Source organism: Cervus canadensis, chromosome 8 (genome assembly GCF_019320065.1).
Source record: "Cervus canadensis isolate Bull #8, Minnesota chromosome 8, ASM1932006v1, whole genome shotgun sequence".
NCBI classification, from domain to species: Eukaryota; Metazoa; Chordata; class Mammalia; order Artiodactyla; family Cervidae; genus Cervus; species Cervus canadensis.
The window spans coordinates 67,400,900-67,413,143 of NC_057393.1; the positions used below are offsets into that span (position 1 = coordinate 67,400,900).

The window sequence follows — 12,244 nt, forward strand, 5'->3', positions numbered from 1 at the left end:
CCCCCAGTGTGAGCAAGGCTAGGGGTGCGGGTGGCAGCCATGGAATTCCTGGCCTGGCATCAAGCTGCAATGCCTTTGCCTAGATCCCTGGGTCTGTGGTCTCTTGCTCTTTGTTCTTTGTGATCTGGTCCTGTCCCAGCCTCCTTGGCTTAGTAAGGCAGGAAGAAGGAAGCAGTTGCTCACAATGATTACACCTGTTGGTTGTGGGCTACATTTCCTCTGCAAATTCCCTTGCTTCTCAAACTCAGGTTACAAGTGATCGGATGCTGAGCAATCTGCATTTCTAAATATAAAGGGTGTAGGTCCAGCTGAGAGAGCCCTGGTGTGGAGTCTGAGGCCCGGCTGCCAGTTCCCACTGTCTCCTGCTGCTTCTGCCACCTTGGGTACAAATTCACCTCTCTGAGCCTCAACTTAATTTCAGTGCTTCAACTCTGCCAGGAAGTATTCCCAGTGTTCTGCATACACAATAACCCTATACAGTAGGAACCATTATTATCCTCATTTTACAAATGAGAAAACAGAGGCACAGAGAGGTTAAGTAACTTGCCCCAAATTGCATAACTAGTAACCGTCGGAAAATGTGGGTGCTCTGCAGTTTACCGGCTGTGTGACCTCAGGCTACTTACTTAACGTCTCTGAGCCTGATTTGCTCATCTGTGAAACAAGGATGATCATGCCTAACTCATACAACCGTTGTGAGAATTAAATGAAACCAGGCTGTAAAACGCATGGCCCGGCGACTGGCACACAGTGGAGGCTGCTGTTACTGGCTCTTGTGAGCAGCAACAGTGAGACAGTAGTTGAGGCTTCTGGGCCCGGGTGTTGTGTATTTCCACGTGTATGGTATTTGTAGGCCCGTCTTTGGCTAATTTAATGTAATGGGAGTGCAGTGAGATTCTGCTTTTGCCAACAGCCCTGGTAGCTCAGATGGTAAAGAGTCTGCCTGTAATGCAGGGGACCCAGGTTTGATCCCTGGGGCAGGAAGATCCCTGGAGAAGGGAATGGCAACCCACTCTAGTGTTCTTGCCTGGGAAATCCCATGGTCAGAGGAGCCTGGTGGGCTATAGTCCATGGGGTCGCAAAGAGTCAGACACGACTGAGGACTTTCACTGTCACAGCCCCAGCTGGTTCGTCAGGGTCCAGACACTCGCCAGCCCCTTGGGAAGCCCCTTGTGGTCTGGCCAAGGGAGGTGTCTACCTGGAAGGTCCGCCTTTTAATGACGGGGGGTGGAGCCAGCCGCACTGAATTGAGGAGAGGCAGCAGCTGAGGAGAAAGATGAGTTGGAAGGCCAGAGGGCAGAGGCCAAAGATCGCAGGTGTTCAGGAGGGCCGAAAGTCCGCAAGGAAGGCAGGGTAGCCGAGAGGGAGGGAGAAGAGGAAGAGAGAAGAGAGATTAGCGGGCATGAGGCATTGGAGGGAGGGCGTGGACGGGCCGCTTGAGGCTTGTGGGTGCAGTGCTGAGCTTGCCCTTGGAAGGCACCCCATCCCTGGAAGGAGGCAAGCCCTCGGGGTGTTGGCAGCAGCACTCCCCAGTGGGGAGGAGGGCCCTCTGGCTGGGCCTCCATGGCCAAGCCGGGCCACGGAGGCCTCCTGACACACGGCCCAACGTTGCACTGCCAGGCCCACGGGTCCCTGGTCGTGGACAGAGGCTGCAGGGCTGAGGGGAGCAGACTCTGAGGCTCTGACTTTGGAGCCACAGGATCAGCCTAAATTGGTACTTGAAGCCAGGCTGGTAGGCGGCCACCCCTGGGTTCTTTTTTCGGCTGGACGAGAAGGGCCGGTGTCAGCGAATCTGGGGAAGGTGGTCAGCCCCAGCTCCCGGGGGCGGAACAGGAGGAGGGTGTGACCAGTGTGGGCACCAGCTAAGTGCTACTGAGGCCTCACCCTGGGGCTTGGAACATCGAGGCTGGACAAAGACGTTTTTGGCATGTTCAACCGCTTTTTTGGGGGAGCGGGGCAGGGAGAGGCAATCATGTTAGCTAATGCAATTTTCATTTCTGGAAGTTCTGGCTGCTTCCAGTCTCTCTATCCAGTGGAGTTGAGCGCCCCACAGCTTTAGGAAGAGGTTAGAACCCAGGTGAAAACAGAGATGGCATATAATCCACCTCTTGTTTCTGAAAGCATTGTAACTCACACGAGGTGGCTGGGAGGAGCATTAGGAAGCAAGGGCTGCTTGGGCTGAGGAAGCAAGGGCTGCTTGGGCTGAGGATCCACCCAGCCAGGGACCTGGGAGCCCAGTCACGGCCTTTCTGGGTCATTGCCACCTTCATGGGCAGCTGCCTCGCGGGGAGCCCCAGCCTTCCCACTGGGGCCTGGGGATGTGCAACATTGTGCTCTGTGTCCATGGAGCCTCTCACCAGAGGGGCCCAAAGATCTTCCAGAACCTACAAACCTTCAGAATAATTATCTGGTTGGAGCGCAGAGCTGCTAGAGAGCCACTTAGGTGCTCCTGGGGTGGGATAGGGGGTAGGGGGTAGGGGTGGGGGGGGAGACAGGGCAACGGCTGTGAGTGAGTGCCAGGCTCAGATACCAGATCCCACTCCCAGGGCACCCCAGACACCCACTGCCCACCCGGCCTCCCCCTCTCTCCCTGGGGATGCTGCAGGCTGGAACAGAGGCTCAGACCACCTGGATCATGTATCTCGTGGGCTGGGAGGCCTGCCACCCCCCTCAGGCCTGCAGACCCCTCAGAAAGGCAACAGACCCCCTGCCCGAGAAACACCTTGCTGTCCTACCCACTTCCAGATGAATGGAAGGTGCCAGCTGCCTCGCCCTGCCCAGCAGCTGGATCCCCACCTCCACTCTCACCCAGCCTGACTTGTTACCCACCCTGGCGCAGTCATAACCCTGGGTTTCTCTGCCGCCTGTGGCCAAGGTGTGCTGGAGCCTTCCATCCCTGCCGGCTCCCTTTTCCTGGGTTGGGCTCAAGGGCAGAGCCCTTCCCTTCCCCCTGCCCCCATGCTCAGAGCTAACGACACACTGCCAAAGCGGCTACAGTTGTGTTGTCTTTGCTGCTGGGGGATGCTGTCTTTCTTTCGGGTAACATAACAATCCTGTGAGCCCATCGTTTCAAATAAACACAGCTGACCTTCTATTATTGTATCGGGATCAGGCTGGCCGGAACACCAGGGCCCCTGACTCCCTGGAGCACATGCCGCCGCCAGGCTGGCTCTGTCTGCCCTGCTGCCGGCCTGCCTGCGCCCCCTACCCAGCCTTGGTCTCAACCCTACCCCAGATGCTCACATTCAAGGCTGCACCCTGCCCCCGGCCTCTCTCTGGCCTGGGAACCAGAGGTCAGCACCTAGCAAGGCCCTCCCGGGGCCTTTTGGAGCCAAGCTGGTTGACTCCGAGTCTGGCTAGTCTTTCTCTCCACTCCCTCAAGCCCCCTGCCTGGCAGGGGTGGACGGCCAGGCTGGCCACACTGAGTGTGTTGGGGGCAAAAGGAAGCCCACGACAGGGCGATGGACACCTAAAGATGCCTGTCATCCCCATCCCCGCTGCCGGAGGGCGATCCACAAAATGAGGGGTGTCCCGGCTCACTGGGGCTCCTGTATCTTCACTGCCCTCTGCTCCACCCCCAAGAATGGCTCTCAGCGTTAGTGCACACATCTCAGGGCGCTCAGTAGGACTACAGCAGGCTTTGGGCTCCGTATCCTGCGGTGCAGCAAGGGAATGGAGGAACTGGATCGGGGGTGGGGAAGAGCAGGACACCAGCCCTGAAATCCCCACCCCACTTGGAGGGGCTTCCTTGACTCAGAGGCAAAACAAAGACTTTACTCTTGCACTGATAGTCAGCTTTCAACTATCTCCCAGCACGCAGGTCTGGGTCATCTGAAACAATGACTAACCCAAAAGTCCCTGATTTGGCCAGGGCAGGCAGCCAGCCAGCCAGCCGGCCAGACAGACAGACAGACACACAGCAATGCCGGGTAGGGAGCCAGACCCAGACTCACACAAGTTGCACAGCCTTATGTTGAAGGCCACTTGCAGAGGAGCGCACAGCCAGGCACTCGGAGCTCCAGATACACGCGTGCTGGGGGCTCCCAGGCCCAGCCAGCACGGGGGTAGATACACAGAGACACATAGCTCTGCACAAACATACACACGCTGATCACCAGGCACAACCCCGGGGGCCGGCCAGACGCACTGCCCCCATCACGGCGCTGCTCTGTCTGCTGAGTGCAGAGGGTCTGTGTGCGCCTGGCCCCAAGCTCTGTAGGGAAGAGGAGGCTAAGCTGGGGGCTGTGCCCCAGGGGTGGATCAGTTTTCGGGGCTCACTTACCCGGTGTGGGTACTCTCCACACTGACCCTGGGGGAGAGAGGGAAGGAGAGGAGGTGTCAGACACTTGTTGGGAGGTGGACCCTGGGGGCAACCACAGGACCAGGGGACACACCACACACAGGCACACACACCACCTGCCTCCGGGCTCTGTCTGACTCCCTCCCTCATGCCCGCTTGGTAGCGGGGAAGAAACCCCCTCTGTGGCCCCACAGAGCCAAGGGCAGGACTCTGCCACCACACATCATATGCCATGACGGTGGAGTCAGGGGTTATGCTCCACGCCTGGCGGGGGTATCTTCCAGAAAGGTCCATCCTCTGGGTGGGCCCTAAACAGGAGTCCCTAGATGAGAATAGTGGACATCGAGGCAAGGGCAACAGAGCCCTCGGACAAGACTTCTTTGAGCTGGGGTGCCAGGTCCCTGCACCATTCATTTGGGGGCAAGCCCAGCAGAGCCCCCATCAGAAACTCAAGGAGACAGAGCACATAGGAGGCTGGGAAGAGGGCCAAGCCAGTAGTTTACAAAACGGACCCCCTGAAATCCTAGAGCCTCATGGGAGGTGGTCAGGAAATACCATGGGGGAGAAAGAGGCTAAGGGCCAGGCTCCAGGCTGTCCCCTTCCCTCAAGAAAAGACCCCCACCCAGGGCAGCCTCCCTTCTCTCTCATATACTGAGTGCCACAGTGGGTTCCCTGCTTCTGTTGATAAGAACTGAAGTTTGAAAATCACCCTTTCTACCTGTTGGAAGACTGCTTCTTGAGATGAAAATTCTAGAAAACCCCCATCGGCTTACCTTTTCTCCCTTTTGTCCTTGAGGTCCCTACAAAGAGATGGAAATGAGACAGTCAGAAACCGAGGCTCAGGACTCAGGGCCCGAAGCCTCTCTGCTGGAAAGCCCTGGGGTGATACACCAACCGGCTGTCCCCAGGGACCCGCCAGACCCTGAGGGAAGGAAACGCGCACAGGTGACACAGGTGAGTGGAATAAAGAAGACGGGCAGATTCAGAGCATGCAGGCCTGCGTGGGATTGTGCAAGAAACTTTTTGGAAGGCCTGAGTCCCGAAGGCCGGGCTTAGCCACCCGTGCCTAGGCTTCCTGTGCCTGAAACAGTCCAGCTGTTGGGGCCCAGCTTCTTCATCCACCAGCGGACATGACTAGGTGTGCCCTGCTCCCCGCACTTGACTACGATGAAGAATAGGTGTCATCTTTTCCTTATTCCTGCACCCGCCAGGGTCCTGTGGGCTGGCCACAGAGGAGGCTGCATGGACGGGCGGGACAGGGCTCTGCTACTGCCAGACGCCCTGCACTCTCAGGCCATCTCCTCTCGGAACCGAAAGCACATTCTAACTCCTACCCTCTGCAGCCTCAGCATCAAACCCACTGAGCCAGAAGGGCTTCTGGGGACACGGGGGCTGGGGCAGCATTCCAGACATCAGGAACTTTGGAGGAAATTTTGGCCAAAGAGATGAAGCAGGAATTTCATCTCTGTGTTCTGGGTTTCTTGGAGGAATGTAAGGGCCTCAGAGCTCCCCTCCAGGGAGTCTGATCAAAAGCTCGCAGGGCTGAGAAAGGAGCCTGGATTCAGGGTGGACCCTGGTTCTCTGAGGGGGATGCAGCATCTGGCTGGCTCTCTCAGGGGCCTGACCTGAGACCGGGGCTGAGGAGGCCTCAGGTGTGGCTGGTGTGGAGAGGGAGAGGGAAGGTGCCCCTTGTTTTGAGGACCCCCTCGGGGGCAGGCTTTGGGACACGCTGAGCTCACGCCCACGCTGGCCAGAGAGGAAGGCGCTGGTGTTGCTCCTTCTCCTGGAAGAGGTGATGGAGATGAGGTCCTGTGGCTCAGTGAGCAGAGGCAGCGCTGGGACCGGGAAGGTCCAGCTGCGTCCACTCTGCCACGTGCTCTGAATAGAGCTGGGCCCCGTGGGGCAGGGCTTCTGAACTTGGCTGGAGTCACAGGCAGTGTCCCACCCCCTGGGGCTCTGAGGTCCCTTCCAGCCGCCATTCTGAGGGCCTGTGAGGGCCCGTCTGCCAGGCCAGTCTCTGTAGGGCTTGGAGACCTCAGGATCCTCGTGGACAGATCCATCTGGGTGGGTGAAAGCCTACTTTTGTCCCTGACTTGCTAACTGGGCCAATTACCAAACCGGGAGTTTCCCAGGAGGTTTATGGGAAGGGACAAGTGGTCTCTGGGACAAACCATGTGGCATCCCAGCCCATGCAGTTGACAAAGTGTTTAGTATCAAATTCAACAGACTATGATGCATCTGCAGGGGAGTGAACTACAGGGGACCAGGCCACCTTCCCTGGGGACGGAGAGAGGCGTGTGATGAGAGAGGGAGGTCCAGGGGCCCAGCAAAATAACCCAAAGGTTTGGGACTGCAGAGACAAGGAGGACGGAGTCTGGACACTGCAAGTGGTGGCCCATGGGACAATCACAGTCTCCGGGGATATTCTGCTGAGCCCACACACTTTTATTTTAATTAACTGCCAACACTGAAGCTCACAGAGAGTACAACAAAAATCTGAATTTCGAGTTTAAGTATTTCAAGGTCCAGCAACACTTGGCACCAAAGAGCTCTTGAGGCTGCCCCTTTAGGCAGGTTGGGGTCAGGGCAGTGTGCTACCCGTGGTGTTTCCGCTGGGCCAGGCACTGTTTGAAACACTTGATGTGAATTAGCTCTTCCCACCTTACGACAGCCCTGTGAGTGGTGGGACAAGAAGTGAATTCAGAGTCCTGGTTCTCCTTTACATGACTGGTGGGACCCTGATCCTGTCTACACCTTACATCAGCTGCTCCGGGCTACTGGGAGGTGGGTGGGGCAGAGGTGACCCCCTTTTGACAGGTGAGGACACAGGTTAAGCAGGTGAGGGTAAGCCCCAGCCCTCAAGTTGGAAGCTCGACAGACGGTAAACCATCCCGAAGGGAGGAGAGTGGGAGATGGACGGCTGATAAGCAGGCCAAGATAATGACACTAGACAGCATGTGGGATTAATAGCTCAGGGTCCCTGTGCCAAGTCAAACAGGAGCCTAATGGCTCCGTGGCCTGTTGGATTTTGATGGATGACTGTGAGGCAGACACCGATGTGGGTTTGTGGTAGAAGGGATGGCCTCACCTTCCCCCCCCCCCCCCCCCCCGCCTTATATTTGTTCTAACTCCAGAACAGACTGGGAAGATTCATGGGTAGTTAACTGGGGTGGGGCAGAAGGATGGCGGGAGGAGGAGCCCCTTAGAAGGGTCCTTTTCTTTCTAAACAAAGGGGCCTGGCAGCAAAAGGAGGCATGGTGGAAGGTAAGATCGTACCATGTGGGTCTCAATCCCATTCTGTTACTTACGAGCTGTGTAGCCTTGAGCACTATACTCAACCACTCTGAGCCTCTATCTCCCCTTCTTTAGAGTGGAGGATGATAAGCTGTTATTATGAGGATTAGGGAGCAGAGCCTGGCTGATGACCATCATTATTACTTCTGGGGTTGCATGGACTGTGTTAAGGCTCTGCAGAAGGTGGGAAGGAGCAGGAGGAAGGTGGGGACAGTGGTGTGTCTCTCCAGGTCAGCTCTCCGCCTGGCTGGGGCAGCAGCGCCTGGAGCCCTGGGCAGCCCAGAGCAGGGAACGCTAAAAAGTCAGGCTCAGGGCTTCGCTGGTGGCTCAGTGGTAAAAAATCTGCCTGCCCATGCAGGAGACACGGGTTTGATCCCTGATCCTGGAGGAGCTCAAGTGCTGTGGAGCAACTAAGCCCATGTGCTACAACTATTAAGTCTGTGCTCTAGAGCCCAGGAGCTGCAACTACTGAGCTCACAGGCAGCAACTGCAGAAGCCCGTGAGCCCTAGAGCCCACACACGGCAACAAGAGAAGCCTCACTGAGAAGCCCTCACACCGCAACTAGAGAGTAGTTCCAGCTCGCCACAGTTAGAGAAAAGCCTGTTCAGCAACGAAGACTCAGCATAGCCAAAAATAAATAAAATTATTTTTTAAAAAAGAAAATGAGGCTCAGGATGTAGTGCTGGATGGACACCCCTTGCTCCCAGTGTGAGTGCTGAGCATGAGTGATGGTTTGGTGACGCTAGCTGCCAGTTCTGTGTGACACTGGCCAAGCAAGGACGCTCTCTGGACCTCTCTCTCCTCATTCTTCAGGTGGAGAAGCCCCCTGCCCATCTCTCCTTCCTGTGCCCAATAAGTGGGATGCGTGGCACCCAGCTGGGGAGTGACCCTGGGGTAGACACTCCCTCGGCTGGGTAGGGTTTGTTAGCCCAGGAGGGCCAGTCTGACCCCCCTGCCCTTGAGAGAAGGCTTAGGGTTAGGGTGAGCTGGTCTTACCATCTCCCCCTTTGGTCCTGGCCGGCCCTGGAAGGAGAAGAGCAAGTGAGTTGTTTGCAATCAGGACCCCCTCCCCCACAGCTGCCCCTCTCATGACCATCTGTGTCTGCGGCCACGTCAAAGCGGTTGAAATGAACAGAGACAGGCTCTGGATGGACAGCGGCCTCCCCATGGACTTAGGCGTGTGCGGGGGCTCAACCAGGACGGGAGACCCTCAGGAGAACACAGGAGGCACCCTGAGGTGCTGGGGTGGGGTTTCAGGGGGCGAGGGAGTGAGCTGGAGCCTGGGCTCCTTTCAGAATAGCAGGTCAGGCTCTCCAGCCCTCTTCTCTCCCCGCCTCAATCCCTTCCAGCTCCTTCAGGAGGCCCGGAATCAGCAAATTCTAGGATGGATGTTGCTCCAGATGCTGAGGGCACAGCTTGGCCGTGGACTTGTGCCCACGGGGGTTGGGGCAACTCATTCTAATGGCCCCTCCTCCCCTTCCCACTGGCAATGACTTTATACCCCAAGAAGATTCATTTTTATTTAAAGCGCCTTCTAAGGAGTCAGGGTCTCACAGAAGGACTAAAAGACCCCAGGCTAGTGATCTGGACTAAGCAAGGGGGAGGCGCTCACAGTGTGAAAGGGGCCACTCACCGGTTTTCCGTCAAGCCCAATGGGACCCTGAAAGATAAACAGGCCAGATGTGAAGACTGTGCATCACAGGTGTTCTGGTAGACAGGCAGCCTGGGGGTGGTTAAGGACACAGGCTCTGGACTCTAACAAGGTAGGGTTCATGTCTCTGCTTCACCACTGGCTGTTATGAGACCATGGGTAAGCCTTGGCTTCCCATTCTAAAATGGGGAATAAAATAATCTCCGACGTGGAGTCTTTGTGAAGAGTAAATGAAATGCCACCTGCCCCATGCCCAGCACCTGATGGGTGGCAGTCACCTTGGTACCAAAGTCCTTCTCACCCCAGAGGAGAGTGGATGGCATGCTCCTGGATAGCAGGGCCGGCCAGTACTGAGGCCTGCAGGAAAGGCCTGCCTCCTATCCTGCTCTCAGAATCTGTCTTAGGGCTTAGGAGGGGCTCCCCGGACATCCAGATGGCCAGCTGACTGCCCCACACCCCAGGCGGACTGACCCTCAAAGCGAGGTTGGAGGTGGCTTTCCTGAGATGCATCATCTTCCCCAGAGTCCATGGACCAGCCGGGATTCCTAGCCTGTGACCTCGCAGCCTGTCTGGTCTGACACGCCTCTAGTTCCATGTTGATGTCCCTGTCCTTCTCTGCACTGTGAGGCGAGCACCAGGCTACTCTCCTTGGTGGCTTTCCGTGAAAGCCAGCGGGAGGGGGTCCTTGCTGATGGGGGTTTAATAGTGCACATTCAGCTTGAGCACCAGCCCTGCCTGAAGTGTATCACCCAGCCAGGACCAGGGGTCTCCGCAGACACAACTCACCAGTCCTCTCCACTTACCGGAAATCCTGGAAAACCTCGGGTGCCTGGCTGACCCTGAAAAGAGTGTGAGAGGAGTGAGGATGGGCGAGGAGGTGAGGAAGCCAAACCTTAGTCCCTGGTTCACCTGGGCTCCCAGAGGGTCCATGGTTTCCCTCCCATTCCACTGTGATTGTCTCTGGGAGACACAGCCTGGGAGGCAGGATGGGGAAAGATGGACATGGACCATCATAGGAAATCTCCTCCAGGGACTAAGGATGGGAAAGAGGAAAGCAGGTGGTCAGCCTCCTCAGGTCTTTCTGGGAAGTAGCTCCCCGAGCTCCTCACTGCCTGCCTAGATGCTCTGAACCCCTGTGTGGGTATGGGAGGGGGAGCAAGGACACTGGGGACTCAGTCTACAACACACTGAACTCCTTGACTGTGATTGTCCAAGTCCTCTTCATTTACAGTTAGTGCTTGTGGCCACCTATCTAAGGATGGTTTGGATATCAGAACTGACCTTCAGGATGTATTTTCAGGCCAGAACAGGTCAGATTGTCCATTGTCCAGCGTCCCTTCACCCTGGCTAATGGGGCTCTCCTGGTTGGACAATCTCTGGATCCCCCCCCTCGATCTTTGTGGGATGCCGAGCCATCATGCCCGTTTCCCCAGGGGTGCAGAGTACATAGATTGGTATTCAGGTTGGAAATTTGAGGCAGGTTCATTGGCCACAGTCCAGAGGTTTATAATCCAGATTCAGGACAAAGGAGAAGAGTGGAGGTAATAATAAACCTGAGGCTGTGCAGATCCAGGGCGGGGGTGGGGTGACCAGGAGGTCCAAGGTGACAGAGAGTTGAGAAACCTGGATCCCATCACTCCCCTTCTGAGGAACTAGCCAGGGTTCTCTTTTGATCACATATCTTTTCAAGGTCAGCCTCAATCTCACTCCGATGCACCATTTTAGCTCCTTTCCTGCCTCACCTTCCCACCTACTCTCTACCCAGGTGCCCTGGCTGACCTGCCTATCCCTGGACACACCACATCCTTCACATGACTAACTCTAAGCTTGGAGTCTCCCCTTGGCTGAGATGGCCTCAGTCTCTTCCCAAGTCTGGGGTTTTGAGTCAGGCAGACTGAGTTCTAATCCTGTCTCCTCCACCACTGAGGGCTGTGTGTCTCGGAGCAAGCCGCTTATCTTCCCCGTGCCTCAGTTTCCTCATCTATCGAATGGCTAAATAGAATAGCTACATAAATAGTTTTATAGAGTTTCCTCATCTATAGAATGGCTACATAAACTCACAGGGTAATTCAGCTATATCTTCAGAGCCTATTGAGATAGTAGCTGCCACCATCACTGTAAACTGAACTGAAATTTGTTAAACTGAACTGAACCTAGGGCCACCAGAACACAGTAGGGTTGCTTTTGATCTGATATGTCTCAGGGTCAATGGAGGGTTGTTCTTGCCAAGCAGTAGTTTCAAATCAGACCCTTGAGGAGGATTTCTTTGGGTCCATCTTCTGTAAACATGAAACCTCTCCGGGTTTCTTGGGTCCTCCTTGAATCTGTGGACTTGAGTGTCCAGAGGCCTCTGCTCAGGGGACATGCTCAGGGGACAAGGCTGGGTGGGACCGGGTCCCTGCAGGCAGAGTCCATGCACTGGTCAGGCCGGTAGCACACTGGAGCATGCTGCAGGCCTGGGATGGGCTTGTGGAAAGCATCCAAAAGGGCAAGAGGGTGGAGATACCACTCATGTAGCAGAAGGGCCCAGGCTTCTCTCCTCTCAAGGATAAGTGATGCTAAGAATAGCACAAAGGAGAAAACCCGGAAACCTCCCAGTGTAAACTTTCAGTTATGCTGAACACTGAGAGGCCCGAAGAAAAGGTCAGGAGGAAAGGATTCCAAGAAACATCTTCAGTCCCACTCTGGATAATATTTACATGGTGGGGATAATCACATGGTTTGCTAATTACAGAGCCGTCCCTGGTAGCAGGGTGCGTTTCTTCAACCCAGAGCCAAGTCTGGGGCTAACCAAGGCTTTTTCAGGAGATCTTGGGAAGGATGTTGTCATTGACCAACTGGAAACTGGGTCTGCACTTCCTTGAGAGGTTGGGTATTGGTGAGGCACATGGAGAGGCTTGAAACTGGATTTTAATTTCTCTCTCTTCACATCTATGCCGAAGGTGGACATCTCTTCCAATGGTTATTGACTGATTGTATTTATTTGGGAACTGCCTGT

At 55.8% G+C, this 12,244-nt stretch overlaps 1 protein-coding gene across 1 annotated transcript in view; it reads right to left on the reverse strand.

Annotated features, from left to right (window-relative positions):
• Positions 1-12,244, reverse strand: part of COL13A1 (collagen type XIII alpha 1 chain) — a 150,334-nt gene that overhangs the window by 56,742 nt on the left and 81,348 nt on the right. The window contains 6 exon segments of the mRNA XM_043476738.1: positions 2,393-2,449; positions 4,283-4,309; positions 5,074-5,100; positions 8,592-8,618; positions 9,229-9,255; positions 10,050-10,085. Of these exon segments, the coding sequence (XP_043332673.1) occupies positions 2,393-2,449; positions 4,283-4,309; positions 5,074-5,100; positions 8,592-8,618; positions 9,229-9,255; positions 10,050-10,085 (201 nt within the window).